Source organism: Leptosomus discolor, chromosome 3 (genome assembly GCF_034619465.1).
Source record: "Leptosomus discolor isolate bLepDis1 chromosome 3, bLepDis1.hap2, whole genome shotgun sequence".
NCBI classification, from domain to species: Eukaryota; Metazoa; Chordata; class Aves; order Leptosomiformes; family Leptosomidae; genus Leptosomus; species Leptosomus discolor.
In genome coordinates, this window is record NC_141393.1 from 52,121,490 (window position 1) to 52,136,626 (window position 15,137).

General features: G+C 55.8%; 2 protein-coding genes across 4 annotated transcripts in view; both read right to left on the minus strand.

The window, feature by feature from the left end:
* Nucleotides 1–4,847, minus strand: part of EIF2B3 (eukaryotic translation initiation factor 2B subunit gamma) — a 102,778-nt gene extending 97,931 nt beyond the window's left edge. For both annotated transcript variants that reach the window (XM_086462794.1, XM_086462795.1), the window contains exons 1-3: nucleotides 4,818–4,847; nucleotides 4,443–4,591; nucleotides 3,183–3,322 (exon numbers count right to left, since the gene is read on the minus strand). In XM_086462794.1, coding sequence (XP_086318920.1) covers nucleotides 3,183–3,322; nucleotides 4,443–4,590 — 288 coding nt within the window. In that variant the 5' untranslated portion in view covers nucleotide 4,591; nucleotides 4,818–4,847. The remainder of the gene's footprint in view (nucleotides 1–3,182; nucleotides 3,323–4,442; nucleotides 4,592–4,817) is intronic.
* Nucleotides 4,848–5,389: 542 nt separating this feature from the next.
* On the minus strand, nucleotides 5,390–14,081 carry LOC104345335 (E3 ubiquitin-protein ligase HECTD3-like). Of its 2 annotated transcripts, none has more exons than XM_086462951.1 (21): nucleotides 13,758–14,081; nucleotides 13,507–13,666; nucleotides 12,872–12,977; nucleotides 12,307–12,442; nucleotides 11,813–11,928; nucleotides 11,440–11,553; nucleotides 10,264–10,346; nucleotides 9,849–10,014; nucleotides 9,217–9,298; nucleotides 8,760–8,942; nucleotides 8,615–8,664; nucleotides 8,429–8,493; nucleotides 8,066–8,169; nucleotides 7,705–7,824; nucleotides 7,487–7,576; nucleotides 7,188–7,394; nucleotides 6,786–6,915; nucleotides 6,248–6,322; nucleotides 5,889–5,970; nucleotides 5,746–5,817; nucleotides 5,390–5,556 (listed from the first exon to the last, which is right to left on the minus strand). In XM_086462951.1, the coding sequence occupies exons 1-21, from the start codon at nucleotides 14,079–14,081 to the stop codon at nucleotides 5,472–5,474; spliced, it is 2,550 nt and encodes an 849-aa protein (XP_086319077.1). In that variant the 3' UTR covers nucleotides 5,390–5,471. The 2 variants fall into 2 exon arrangements, with proteins under 2 accessions (XP_086319077.1, XP_086319076.1); XM_086462950.1 differs by having other exon boundaries at nucleotides 12,872–12,964; nucleotides 13,506–13,666.
* Nucleotides 14,082–15,137: the final 1,056 nt, after the last annotated feature.

A 15,137-nucleotide genomic window follows, 5' to 3' on the forward strand; every position in this document is an offset into this window, starting at 1 on the left:
ATTCCCCTATTACAGATTTAGAGAGAGACGACTTTGTTATTTGATCTATAAAAACCATCTTCTGAAGTTTCAAAGTAATTATTGACAATGATTCTCAAAACCAGACATGAACATACACCAATATTTTTAAAGTCTGACATAAAAATACTGGATTGAATAAATTGAGCGAGACTATTGCTTTAACAGATTTGGAACCTAAGGACATAACTGCTTGATTCATTGCTACAATCCATCAAAGTTGCTTGGTTTACTGGCTTTTTGTTGTCTTCAAGAGATTTAGCGAAAGGATTTTTCCACTACTTTGCACAGCTTTTCAAATGCTGACAGGCATGCAGTTGAGAAATCCACAGTAGTGCCTCTTTTTGTGTCCTGTAAGTCTTGCTGGACCTGTCTCACTACCATGCTGCAGGTAAGGCAGTAACTCAAAAAGTACTGAAGTTTTCACTAAGTAAATCACTTCAGAATCATGTTAGGATCATTCCATAGGTGAGCAATTGAAAGAAAATTGAAGTCAGAAGGTGTTTAAAATAAATAAATAAAACAAAATCGCGTTCCTGTAAGGAATTTACTCAGCTACAGAAGCACACCATCATCTTCCAAAACACATTCAATTCCTCTATATACCATGGTCTTGTCAAGCCCACATCTGGAACAGGGGAGCATTCTTCACTCTCGATGACCAGGGAAGGTCATCAATTCAAATCTACAGGCATGGAAGGCTCACTTGTTTCTCTGTTTAAGCTAGATCACGGCAGAGATCTGTCTCACCAGCACAGATCACAAGGTGACAGAGACCTGGGAGCACCCCTATGGTGGTAAAGCTGCAGTTTTAACAAGAGTATTATTATACTGTCAACGGTGAGTCTACATAGTCTACGTTCTACCACTTCCAATCCTATATAAAAATGAGAAACGAATTAGGCCTTTGCAGCTTCACTCTCATACTTTGAAAGAGATTCCTTATCAGCCCTGAAAAAGATGAGCGGAAAACTAGGAACTTAAAGGGCCAAAAAGAATAAAACTGACAGCGATATTAAAAGTATATTAAAAAAAAAAAAAAGACTGGACATTAAAATGATGGCCATGAAACTGCAGGCACAGCAAGCAGCAGTGCTGCGCTGGCAGAACTCTCTCAGTCAAATGCTAGACAAGGCAGCAAGTCATGAGATTTTATGCTTTAGAGTGGTCCAATATTTATGCACATCTCAGAATTTGTGACCAGCAGTTCAGCTACCCTTAGAAGTATTTCTTACCGTGCATTAACAATCTTTGCTTTACTCCCTGTCGCTTGCATTGCGCACAAGACAGTTGTCTATACTGTGCCACGTTACCTCATTTTTATTGAGCATACTTGCTCTTCTGTCTGGGCAATTAACTCAATTTGCGACAACTAAGTTTCCACAACCAGTTTAAACTTCTCATCAGACTTTTGGCATGGGTTGCAAAAAGCCAGCCAGCAAACTATGGCCACAAGCAGCTTTTTTTTCACCAGAGAAACTCATTCTTCAGATCTCTCTCCTGCTACACCGCAGACATAGCCAACATACAGCAGGTTTTCAACTACCTCTACTGTGTATGTCACACAGGAGAGGGTATACCCTGTGAGAGGTGTACCAGTGGTATGCATTTTCTAGAGAAATGACTCCAAAATACACAGTGCAGCAAACTGCTCAAGAACTTACTATAAGCTTATTTCAAATAAGAGAGCACTTTGTCCTCTCTGGCCAGACAAGCAAGACATGGAATAAAAAGGGCAGAAGCAGCTGCTGCTGCCATTCATATGCAGCAGCTAACTGAAGAAAAGTTGCGTTTTTCAACACTACCCCACATCTTCTCTAAGACTTTTTTTTCTGAAAAATAAACAGAAGATCAGATCAACACTGCTGCTTCTGAAGACACAATCTATTTTCTTACTCCTACACGCTTTGCTGTTGTCTCCCAGGCCTCCTCCAACACAGACTTGCCTGGATTACCAAAAAGAGGACACTCAGACAGCAAGGACTGATTTCTCTGAACAGGCAATAAAACTGTAAGGTCAGGGTCACAATTTGCAGTGCAGAGGTATTTCCCTACTGCATGCATATATTTAAAAGACACTCACAAACTGAGTTATGACAGAGGGTGATTCTCCACATGACAGAAACGTTTGATTTAAGTTAAACTGATTTTGCTGATTTTGATTTTTCTTTTTAGATCTTCTCTTTGCCCTCTAAATTGTTCTAGTCTGTGCATTAATTCCTTACAGAATCTCTCTCATTGTGCCACCTGGACACCCATATTTGCCTGGGAAGTTTCATCTTGTCTCAACTGGAGTCGTCCTCTTGGAAGTACACAGCCTGTTATATGGCAGTTTATTACCTTCAAATAGAACCTGAAGACAAAAAGACACCTCAGGACTTAAACGGTTCATTGACGTTCTGTTGCAACCCTTATTTAAACAGCCAATTTGGCCGAGATGGCCTAAACAGACAGGGAACAAATAGGAAAGATTAAGTCTATGACAACAACGAAACTAAAATTCCATCCCACATCACGGTAAGAGCTCTGAGCAGCATTCCTGCCTTACATGCGAGTGTTTTAATTGTGCAACCGGAAATAAAAATTCTATAAACTGGCATTTTTATTAGAACATTATCACATGTAGGCACTGTTCATCAAAGAGCTTATCATATGACCAAGCCAGCAAAAGCACAGGAAAAGCAGAAGACAGAAGCACAGAGCAAGTCACGTGCCTAATAGCGCAGGCAAGCCTGCAGCTGGGCCAAGAACTGAGCGTGAACTCCCTTACGTGTCAGCGTATTGCCTAAGCTAAGACAGCAATGAATGTTTCTGCAGAACTACCTCCCCAAGCACTACACGGACAACAGTATGACACATCATATCAAAAACTGTATGAACAAATACAACTTTTTAATTAATCTGCCAGAAAGCTATCACGGACTAAGAAGCAGCCAGTGCCCAGCCTGGATCTGCTCCAGCCTTCCTAGCTGTCAATTCTAGTCATTTAGAGTCTTTGTTCGAGTTCCCCCATGAGGTGACCTTTACAAAATTCAGCTCTTCTGAAGATCAGGAAATTCAGATACCCGCAATATCATGACATGGAACAGCTCTTACAACACAATGAAAAATACCATATTATAAACAAACGTTTTCCAGTCAAGTTCAATAAAAGACAGTAATACCTTAATTTTCTGGTGAACATGCCTCAGTGAATCTGCTGTACCCATGTCCATGTTGTCACTGATGCACACAAAATCCAGCTTCATTTTCGTGTCCAAGTTTAACATCTTTTGGATTTCCTTCCTTGTAATCACAATGACCTCTAGGACAGAGGAAAGTAGGATGAGATCAAGCAGAAAAAAAAAATTATCACAAATAGGATACACTCATTTCTTATTTACAGAGGCTGATGGAACTGTCAACAGGCTTGAGTAACATAACTGGGTTCTACAACAAACCAAGCTCTCTTGGCAACAGTAACTTTTGAAGAAGAGAACTGAAGTGCTAATGAATATGAAAATAATCTCTTCTGCTTTGTGTAGGTGGAGGTTGTTACTGAAAGGGACACATGAGACAGCAAGACAGAACAGAAATGTCGTCTATCATTAGTGAGCAACGCCAAACCATATGTCCTCAAACAGACTGACGGGACCCTACATTGATGTCACCAACACTTTAGAACTTTGTCTTTTGCCCACCCTGATCCTGACAATCCTCTGTGGACATCACTAACCGCAGTATTACACTACAGTGTTTAAACTATTTCTCATCACCAGCTTGGCAAGCGAGTGGAGTAATATGTGAGCAACAAATCCATTCCATCTACAAAAGAAAAAAAGTAAATGCATATTTGGAGGATATCAACAGTGGCATGAAGGCATATTTTCCAAAATGAAGTCTGCCACTTTCCCCTGCCCTGTTCCATCCAAAACCCAGCACTTGGCTTCACGGTGCAATAGATGTCTCAGACAGAGCGAGTAACCCTGAACTTCAGGCCAGACTAAAACAACAAACCACAACAAATCAAGAGATATCCCAGGAGAGCTGACACACTTCTCACACTACTCTCATTAGTGATTCAGAGAAAGAAACGAGTGAGAGACTCCCAGTTAACAACACTGGGACAGACATCAAAGTTGGGAAAAGGCTATAGATAGGAAAAGCCTTGGTGAGGGGAGAAGAGGGGGAAGCGGGCGCTGGCACAGGAGGCACAGCCTAGAGTGAAGAAAGGGATGTGACATGGGCCAACAGCACAGCTCCAGCGCAGAGAAAAGATCTCCTGCTACGGCACCTGCCTCGATCAACAGGTCACCTGCAACAAGGCATTAGAACAAGAGGAGGCAACAAACGTGAGTAGTGGAGATGACCATGGGGAGTCTAAAGCCAAGACCAGGGTAAGCATGCCGTCTCCACTGCCACACCAAGACACCGCCGTGCCTCACCTTCAAAGCCGGCACGCTCCAAGAGGTTCAGCGGGTACCAGAGCAGGGGCCGGTTGCCCACCGGGAGCAGCGGCTTCGGGATGCTGGAGGTCAGGTCCGTCATACGGGAACCGCCTCCCGCCGCCATCACCACGGCCTGGAACTCCATGCTGCAGAGGGAGCACAGGGGCAGGGCCTCACTCAACCACAGCAGAACCAGGCAGGCCCAGGCCGGGACAGGCCAGGCCGAGCCGGGCCGGGCTAAGACCGGTTCGGTTCAACCTGGCTCAACTTTAGGCGCCAGCACTCCTCGGAGGCGTGCATCGGCTCCCCGCCTTCCCCGCGCCCCTCACAACCCGTGCGGAGGCGCTGGGCCTCCCACCGCCTTGCCGTTACCTCCGGTCTGGCGGCTGCCGGCTCCCAGCGACTCACTGACAGGACAGGAATGGCGGCGCCGGCGCGCACTGCGCCTGCGCAGAGAGAACCGAATTGGTCGATTGCGGACAGCAGCGGTAGAGCGCCGATAGGCTCGATCCGCCCCCTCGCCTTGCTGCTATGGGCTCCTCCCGGCCAGGGCAGCGAGAGGAACACCGAGGGAAGGATCCCGGGCTGCGGAGCGCCGAGTCATGGATCTCTGCTCGGCCGCGGGATGGGGTCGGCGGCACAGCTCCCCCAGGCGGCCGGAGATGGGGCTGCAGGCAGGGGCTGCTGCAGCGCTGCAGGCAGGTTGCAGGGTGCATGGGGGCGCAGTTTGCAGCTGCGCTCCCCGCACACACTGTCTGGGGAGGGGACAGGACCCAGAGCCCACGCCTGCACACCACGCTCTCCACCCCACAACACCCCATAGAGGCGCAGCACCCAGCAGGCAGTGCCATGCTGCTTCCCCCGCACCCCCTTGCAGCACTGGCCACATACGCTCCAGTCCCAGCCCTCCAGAAGTACGGACACAAACAGGATCTGAGGCAGGATGGCAGGATCTGGCCCAGCAGTTTATTGAATCCAGTGTCCCCAGGGTGAGCAGCTCCCATGACATGGGGTGCCTGGGGGACCTCATTCATCCCAGGTGTCCCTGTCGGTGTCGATGGACATGCAGTTGTACACAGCATACCGCAGCAGCTCCTCGCAGGCCTTGGCCCTGGCCAGGGGGAACTCTGGGTCACGGCGATGACAGGCACCGAGAGTCTCACGCCTCCCTCCCCACACCTGCCCTGACATCCCCCAGGGCAAGACCTTGGGACCCTGGAAGGGGACCCCGGAAGGGGACCCCAATGCCTGCCCCAGTGAGGGTGGAGCATCCCTGTCCCCTGTCCCCAGCTCAACTCACGAGGAATAGTTGGGCAAGAAGAAGCTGCAGGAGCACGTGGAGGCCTGTGGCATCAGGTCCAATGCATCCAAGCTTGGGGGAAAGAAGAGGGATTCAGACCCCGGCACGGCACAAGGACCCCAGCCAGGACAGGATGCACTCACTTTGCCCTTTCTGGGTAGACAGTGATCTGAACTGGGAGGCGGCTCCGGCCAGTGACGAACTTGAGGAAGCGGCTGAGATCCTCTGAGGAGAAGGACAGGGCTCAGATTTCAGGGACAGCGACAGAACCATGCCAGCTGCTGCCATTGTGGCAGGGTCTGCCCTTGCAGAAGCATCCTGGCAGCATGGGGCAAAGCTAAGGGATGCTCTCAGCATCCTGGGAAGGGCCAGGCAGGATGACCCCAGACAACTCCCAGGGAAGCACCTAGTGAGCACCCTCAGGGTGCAGGGCAGGGGGTACCCTATCCCCTGGCCCACGCCACTGCATATGAAGAGCAAGGAAAGGCTTGGGGTCACTCACCACTGGTGAAGTTGTCTAGCGCCTCCAAGAAGTTCTGGATACAGGTGTCATTGGAGGGAAAGTCTTCAAATGTGACTGCGATGAAGAATGAACAATAGCTTCATTAAAAACTCCTGGCAAAGCAAATTAACATGGGACATGTCCATGCTGCTCTTCTGTGAGAGCCCAGAGCAGAGGCAGAGAGGAGACCTTCTGCTTACAGAGAGCCCCTGAGAGCCCCTGGCACCCCTAAGCGGGGCCGGCACCCTGCGCAAAGGTGGGCGGAGAAATGGGAGTCCCAGTTTGCAGGGTGGCCATTCACCTCTGCCCATAGAGGCTGAGGACGAGATGGACCAGAGTGGACATAGGTGGGGTTTGCAGCTAAACCTGAAGCATCCCTATCCAGGGTCCCACTGTCTTATCCTCCCCAGACTCCCAGGCATCCCACAAGCAGGGAACCAGCACGGGTCAGGATGTGTGTGCAGGACAAGCACTATCGAGGGGGTCCCTGCCCATGCGGGGGGGCTGGGAGAAGTTTTGGGCTGGCCCTGGAACTTACTGAACCTCCGCAGTTCAGCCACGGTGATCTCGGGGTCCCCGCAGATCTTCTTCTCCAGCTGCTGCCAGGTGAGCAGGTCCAGCACAGGCTGGGGCACCACACGGAGCAACCCGGCACGCATGGCTGCAATCTTTGAGGGGGCATAGGAGAGGTCCCACGTCACCACAGCGGGTCTGAGCCCAGGGCTAAAACTGAGGACACCAGGGGCAGAGACTGCAGGATGACAAAGTGGGTCCCTGGGACTCATGGACATCCTGGGCATGGGATGCAGGAGGAACCACCCACCCGGGAGCCGGTTTTGGAGACGCATTTTCACAGCCACCAACCCCACAGGTACCAGGAGGGCTTGTCCCAGGAGCAGGGACCCCTTGGAGCCACTCCAGCCTTGGGGGACAACATTACCTGCTCCTTGCTCTCCTCCAGTCGAGCCTTCTGCACCAGGCGGATGAACTCCTTGCGGTCCTCGTAGCGCACCACAGTGCTGCTGCCACCAGGGATCAGCTCCACCACATGCTGGTCACTCCGCACGATCGTGTAGGTCAGTTCTCTGCCAAACATGAACTCGAAGGCTTCCCTGTCCACCCCTTCCAGCACCTCCAGCAACTTCACCTGCAACCCCAATGGATGAAAGCCATCATGGCAGAGCCAGAGCAGCCACGGGAGCACATAGCACTGACCTGCTGGCCCCTAGCCCTGCTCACCAGCTCTGAGTCCACAGTGGCAAAGTCCTCGCTCCAGCTGACCTCCTCCCCTGCCAGCTGCTTCCACACCAGCGCCGGCAGAGCCAGGATCTGCCAGAGGAACAGAGACACACATCTTCCCTGTGCCCCTCCTTCACCTGAGGGCAGCCCCTCTGCCAGAGACACGGTGACCCCCGCCAAGCCCCCTCGCCAGCCAGGGGGGGCTCTGCCATGCTCACCAGAAACTCCTTGCTCCTCAGGGCTGCTCCCATCAGCTGCCCGATCCACTCATACTTGGGGAAGTCCTTGCAGGAGGGGTTGGGGACATACATGTCCCTGGTGTCACTGCTGCTGTTACCCTGCAAGAGAAGCGTTTAGGACCTGTGGATGCAGACATGACCAGCCCAGCATGGTGCCTCCTGCAGCCTCCCTCTCCTGCCCTTTACACCCCTCCAGGAGATCTCCAACACCCAAGTACAAGCACAGCCTCCCCAGCCAAGAGCCCTGTAAGCATTAAGGTAGGACTAACACCCCAAAAGCCCCCAGGCTTTGCTGGCTGTCCCCGCAGGGCCAGGACTGGCAGGCAGCAGGGTGCCAAACCTGGTTGGAGGTGCGCACGAAGAAGGGCAGGGGCACCGGCACATCGCCTGAGCTAGGACACAGCTCCTCCGACACATCTGACAGGCTGTCTCGAAAACCACCACCTGCAGTGGGGGCAGAGGTTGGTTAGGGCCAGACGCTGAGCTGCAGGATCTGGCCAAGCTGCCCCGCTCCCTGGGGCAGGGGCAATACTGGTGGGGTAGCGGAGATGCAGGGACCACTCCATGTGTGCAGAGTGGGGCTGTCTCCCACAGAGCAGCTGGGAGAGCATGGGCACCCCACTGCAGCGGGTGACGCACCAAGCTGCACCCCAACATGAGAAAGCCCAGGGGAGAGCCCTGGAGGGGAGGAGAGAGCTCTCACCACTGTCAATGATGCCCTCGGTGATAAACTCGCACTCCCACCACTGGCTGTAGCTCAGGGGCCACCTGCGGGGAAGAAACAGCCCCACGCACATCCCTCCCCCAAGAGAGCCAGCAGCACCTGGCACACCCCCTGCACCCCACTCAAGGGAGGTGACACCACAGAAACACAATGCTGAAGACCTACCTGTAGTCCAGGGGCTGGTTGTTCTTGGAAGATCTGAGACCTTCATACAGCTGGAGAGAAGCAGAGCAGAAAGGGGATGAGACACAACGGGGGTAAGTGATGCTGAACTGGCACGTACACAGCACAGGGCATGGTGTTGCTGTACCTGGGTGAAGACAGTGTTCCTGCAGCTGGGGTCCAGCGCAGGGTTGGCACGGTGCTCCCGGGCTAGGTGCCGGTTGATCTGCAGCTTTGGTGTGGTGTGAGGGGGGCTGCTCTCCGAGGACTGGAGACAGTGGGCGATGAGGGCTGTGCTCTGCTCGCACAGCAGCAGGAATGGCTTCATACTCTAGCAAGGGATGAGCAGGAATGGTTAGGGGCCTGATCCTGCCACCACATGCCCTCTTTCCCCCTCGCCGAGCACAGCCCCTGGTGTCACAGGGGATGCTCAGCTCCTCCATCCCTCTGTCCATGCCCAGCACGGCAGCTCTCAGCATGAGCCCTGGGCTGGTCTGTCCCCATCAGATCAAGGTGGACATGCCACAGTCCCTGGCAAAACCAGCTGAGCCCGTGACGAGATGCTCCTACTAGCACCATCCCAAGGGAGCCCAGCAAACACTTACCCTGAGTGCATTGAAGGTGCCAGCGTTGTCCTCAGAGGGGGGGATCAGGTAACACAGGACACTGTCCAGGAGCTGGACAAACCTGAAGACCGGAGAGGAGCAGCATGAGGATGTGAGGGGGTTGGTGGACATGCAGAGCCAAATATGCCCATGGCTTTTCACTGCAGGCACACACCAAGCCTGGGCAACACGCTCCCTGCATGTGGCTCTCCTCCAGCCCACGGAGGGGCACCAGCACACCAAGGGGAGCACACAACCAGCATCGTCTGGCCAAGCGTTTTACTTTGTTCCCCCCAAGAAAAAGCTGCTAACGAGGGCAGCCCAGCCCATGCTGCAGCACTGCGGCCGAATTGCTGCAGAGGGTCCCTCTGTGGGGCCAGTGCTGACCCCAGCCTGGGGCTGCCCTGCAGGCAGTGGGGTGGGGTACTCCGTGTGATGCAGGTCCCCCTTGCCCCCGACATTGGAAGCAGCCATGTTCAGATGGGGAGCAGCAAGCTGAAGTCCCTGCCACACACAGAAAAGGAGCTGGCAGACTTTAAGCAAGACACATGCAACTCCCTGCTAGAGGCCAGGACATGGTTCTTCTTGGGGCCTGGGCTTGCTGCAGGGATGGTGGTGTCCCTGTGCTGTACCTCTGAATGAGCACAGCCCGCCTATACAGCACATCGGCACCCATCCCTTCCAGGAGAGGGTAGCGCACCAGCCGGGCTGGCTCGAACATGTCGGCGTTGAGGATCAGGTCCCACTCCCAGAAGGACTTGATCTTAATCCCTCGCAGGCGGACATTGTACCCTTCGTCTGCCAAGAAAGCACAGTGATGCTGCATGCATGGCTGCAGCTGCACGGCCGGCACAGCTTAGATGCTAAAATTGGGAGCAAGGAGCCCCCAGCCCCTGTGGCATCCCAAATGAAGCTCATTCCCCAGCTTTTCCTCCAACAGACCCCAAAAAGCAGCTGGCGCAGCAGGAAGAGCCACAGGTGCCAGTACCAGCTGCAGCTTTAGGGCTGGGCTGGGCTGGCAGCCCTAGTCCAGTGGCGCAGGCTCACCCCGGCACTCCAGGATGCGGATCTCCAGCACAGGCAGGTGGGTCTTCATGTTGCGGAGGACACAGACAGCCTGGTAGCTGTTCCTGCACACAGCACGGAGGGAGATGGCAGAGCCGTGAGGCACAGACATTGGCGAGGCAGCCAGTGAGGCACAGGCCACTCTGGCTCACCCGTCGAGGATGCGCTGCTACCCATGGTGAAAGCCCTCCCCGCCTCACCAGGGCTGCGGCATGAGGGGACCGGGAGGAGACAATAGGCTGTCAGAGGCACAGAGGCATCCTGAAGAAGGTGGAAGCCACATCCAAAGAGCCAGAAAAGAGCATAAATACAAAGCAGAACAGAAAGACGAGATGGCTGAGAGCATGTCGCTGTTCCCAGGGTGTCCCAGTGCCTCTCGCAATGGCACAACCATCCTTCAAGCTGAGCTGGCCACTCAAGGCTGATGTGTTTTGAAGGAAACAGCAGTTTGTGGAGATGAGCAGTTTGCTAAGTTATTCCCTTTTGTTTCCAAAGCCTTTGGCAAGATCCTAGCAAAGACCTACAGGCATGAGGAGAAAAACCACTGCGACTGCCCAGAATCAGCGAGTAGCTGGCTCCTGTCACTCCTGTCACCAGGAAGGAGACCTCAGTGGTCTCATGAGTGCTTCTTCAAAGACAAATCTCATTGCTCAGCCAACAAAAGGCAAACAAACAAGTTTTGGGGGAGGAGGAGGAGATCTTTGCACCCCTTTGTAAACCCCTGCCTGCCTCGAGAAGGGTGATGCAGAGAGGGAGAGTTGAAGCACCCCAGGACTTCTCGGCTACAGCATGGCAGAGGTGCTCAGAAAGGTGATGGCAGCAGCACATGACCCCAGAGGTGAGGAGGAGGAGGAAGCAGAAAGACCCCCAAAGTCACCAGGCAGGAGGAAGCACGCTGCAGCCCAGCTGCCGCAGCACAGATAAGGAGCAAGAGTGGAGATGAAGGCACTCCACTGGCACGTGGAGGCGGGGGACCACCATGCTTGTGGGGACAGACATAGCCTGCACCCAGGGAGCCCTGAACCATGGAAAGCCACTGTCACCGGCAGGTCACTCAGGACTGACCCCAGCCCTTTCCTTAGCATCTGCTCAGGATGCTGAGACAGCTTGGGAGTCTGGCCCATGATGGACTCAGGCTGCTCCTCATTCATTACTCACTCATTAATTAGGACGGTTCTCAGGTGCTGCAGCCTGTTTGGTGTACCCCCATACACAGCCACCCGCCTGGGTATATAGGAGCTGGCCTGCCCGTCCAGCATCAGCCACAGCTTCCTAGGGATGAGAAGAGCAAGCAGCAGTGCTGTCCTCCCCTCCTGAGATGCCTGGACACAGAGATGTCCCCAGAGATGTCCTGGGGCTGGGGCAAGGCTGTGTCCCGGGGTGCATCTGGTGGCAGCTGCCCCCCAACTTGACCCGGAGTCCCCAGATGCAGCCCAGGAAAAGCTGCTTTTAGGAGGAACATGGTGCTTTGCCTGCACCCTGCCTGTCCCTGGCACAGCCACAGCAGGGAGGGGACACCCCAAGGTCTCACTTGACAATGGTGCCTTTCTTCATGTTGAGCCGCACCCAGTGCTGCCCTGCGGGCCCGTCGCTCTCCCAGAAGGTGTATGTCTGGTTGTCCGTCAGGTGGGCTGCACCACAGTCCTCCTGCAAGAGTGCAGTGAGTAGAGGGAGGGAGCTGAACATCCTTGGGCACGTTGTGGCCACCCCTAGGACAGGTCCCGTGGGGCCAGAGAAGGGCAGGACCGGGCCAGACCCTTGGTTTGCTAGGCTGCAGGTGGATGGCAGCTTCTGCACAGAGCAAGCTGGGCATGGCCACAGACCCCTTGCAGTGCCCCAGAGACACAATGGGTTTTGGCTCCAGATGCCCAAGTCCCGGCAGCTTTGCTAGAGCAGCAAAAGCCCACCACCACCCCCTGCCCCTCACAGAGCGGACAGCCACCACCAGCTGCTTCTCCCCGCAGCCACGGTGATGCTCATGTGTCTCACGCTGATTTTAGGCTACGGAGGAGCCCCACTACGCACTGCCTGTGAGGAGACCTCGATGCTGCTGAGGTGCTCTTTAGTGCAATCCCTACGCTGCAGCTCTCTCTCGCTGTGATCATACAGGAAGCGTCCCAGCTCCAGGTCATGCTCATAGCTCCAGCCCGGGGGCACGGACCTGCAGGGGGGGCTCCATGTTAATGGGACAAGGAGACTAGGCTGCACGACAAACCTGCCTATCAGCACTGTGCAGGTGCCTGAGCTTGGAATGGCTGCAGCATCTCATGGTCACCACAACAGGATGGCACCGGGCAGCTGTCCCCACTGCAGGCAGATGGCACAGCTGTATCCCACCATCACCACACCAGGTGTTTATGGCCACCCCAGCCCAGTGGGAATAGCACCATGCAGTTGCTCCAGTGCTCTGCAGGGCAAAGGCCATCTTTGCTTCAGCAGCATCAAACGGCATCAATATAAAAGGCATCTCATAGCACCCATCCTCCTCACTCCTGACCCTGAAGCCAGTCCTGGCCCCGCAGGCATGTCCAGGCCCCAGCCAGCCACCCCTCAGCATGCTGCTGTACAGCTGTAGGAGATGCACTCATACCGGAACTTTTGCACTGCGGCCTCATCCTGCTGTATGAGTCTGGGCTTCTCTCCCAGGTGCATGGAGTACATCAGGTCCACCACTTGTTCCCAGCTGGAGCAGTACCAGTGGAGGAGTCATGCAAGGGAAAAGACAGGTCAGTGCTCAGCATGCCCAAGAATTACTGCCTTAGCTCGGAGTGGAGGCAGCAGCAGTGGGGGACCAGGGGTGACACCCAGGGCCTGCAGGAATAGCTGTGGGAAGGATAAGAGCATCCCCATACCTGGGTGCAGGCTGGGGCAGAGTGGGGGAACCCAGCCCTGCATACAGCCTTATGCCACAAAAATCAAATACGAGCTCTCTCATCACTGCATTACCTCTGCGACATCACTCAGCCCAAACCTGAATGCCTCAGAACCCCCCTGGCGTCATCTTTATCCTGTGCAGGATTAGCCTATGGGGGGGGTGGGGGGGGTGTGTGAGGGGGCACCCTCCTGCCCGCATGCGGCTCGGCAGGGATGTCTCCCACCTGTGCTGGAGGGAGCAAGGGGGGCTAGGCTGGGATTTGGGATAGTTGGGTCTTACGTCCTCTGCGGGTACCGGCCACATGTGCCTCCAGCGTCCCTACCCGGGATGCAGCAGGCTGGTGCCGTACCTGACTGCAGGTTTATAATCAACCCCAAGCGTTCGGTGCTGCCACTGGATCTTCTCAACGGAGTCAACGCGGACCAACTTATCTCCTCCCTCTCCAAACCTCTGCGCCAGAAGCCAGCCCTCAGCCAGGCCATGGCTGCTCGTGTATTCCTCCAGCTGCTCCTGAAAGCACATCTCGGCTCGTCCCCGCCGTCGGGACCCGACGTCCCCCGGGCGGTTCCCGGCTGCACGGCGGGGCGCGTCCTGCCGTTACCTTGCTGAGCTTGACCCAGAGCCCGGCGCCGTTGCAGTACTCCTCGCCGGTGGCGCGGAGGCAGCCGCCCTTCCGCACCTCGATGGTGGCCCGCGCCGCCCGCTTGCCGCCCCGCGCCGGCCCCGGGCTGTCCCAGACGCTGAGCAGGCTGCGGGCGGCGGCGGCGGCGGCGGCGGGGTCCTTGCAGATCTTGTACTGCACCTCGCGCGGCACGTAGCAGAGCGCGTCGGGCAGGGCCCGGGCGCGGCGGAAGCACTCGCTGCACTGCAGCAGGAACCGCAGCCGGCCCAGCACCTGGTGCGGCGTCTCCCCGCCCGCTCGCATCGCGTACCAGGCACCGGCTCCCCGCACTGCGCCGCTCCGGCGGTGCCGCTCTTGCTCTACCCCCAGCAGTGCCGATTCGCCTCCGGCCGCGCCCGGCCCGGCCCTCCGGGGCCGCCCCGCCGCGGGCAGGCGCCGCTCCCCGGCTGCCGCCTCCGCCCCGTGCAGGCCCCGCTCCCCGGCTGCCGCCTCCGCCCCGTGCAGGCCCGCCGGCACGCCCCAGCCTTTCTTCACCGCTCCCGGGCCACAGTCCCACCGCTCCCCAGCGGGGTGCCGGGTGTGGGGCCACTGTCATCCCCGCCCTTGCCAAGATGCGACTGTATTATGCTCGCCCCGCTCCCTCAGTCCACGGCAGGAGCTGACCGCGGCCACCAGCGTTCCTTCTCCCCACGGCTTAGGGCTCTGCTCCCTCCTGGCCTCCAATGGCCCTGTCGCTGCCTGCGTCCCCCCAAGCAGACAGGGGGACCCTGCAGGGTCAGGGCGTCCCTGCAGGGTCAGGGCACGGGGTTATGTCTCTAGCACAGATAGAGAACAGAGGGGAGGAGGCATCCTGGTATGAGGAAAACTGGCTCCTGGGTGGCTGGGGGACATTATCCCGCACCAGGCAGGCTTGCAGGGGAGAATAGCGGGCCTCCCTGCCCAGGAGCAGCTTTATCCCAGCCAGCAGTGTCAGCCTGGCAGCAGGAGCGAGGCCACGACACCCAGCAGCACACAACCACCCCAGAACACTGGCAGGGCAGTCACCCCACATCATGTCTGCCTGTCACATACCACAGCGAGGCGGTGGCAGAGAGCAATTCAGCTCCACCCCATGCTACGTGAATTTCTCCAGGTTGGGCAACAAAGAGCTGCGTTTAGGGATCAGGAAACAACCAGGCTGGCAGAGCTCAAAGGTCCCCACACCCCTCCGGTGCCTGCCTGCTCTCCTGGCAGGTCAGAGTCCGGCTCCATCCCTGCCTGCAAAGGCACAGTGCAAAGACATATCCGACAGCTGTTACCCCTGCAGCATTATCTATCCAACAAGCATGACCGTGCGTCACCACAGCAATGAGCACTGGC

Excerpts from the sequence above, each read along its gene's own strand:
- LOC104345335 (XM_086462951.1), bottom strand. The coding sequence starts at position 14,081 with ATGCGAGCGGGCGGGGAGACGCCGCACCAGGTGCTGGGCCGGCTGCGG. Across the intron at positions 10,347-11,439 it reads AGAACCGTCCTAATTAATGA|GAACAGCTACCAGGCTGTCT; the intron begins GTGAGTAATGAA and ends TGCTGTGTGCAG. Across the intron at positions 5,818-5,888 it reads GTCTACCCAGAAAGGGCAAA|CTTGGATGCATTGGACCTGA; the intron begins GTGAGTGCATCC and ends CTTTCCCCCAAG.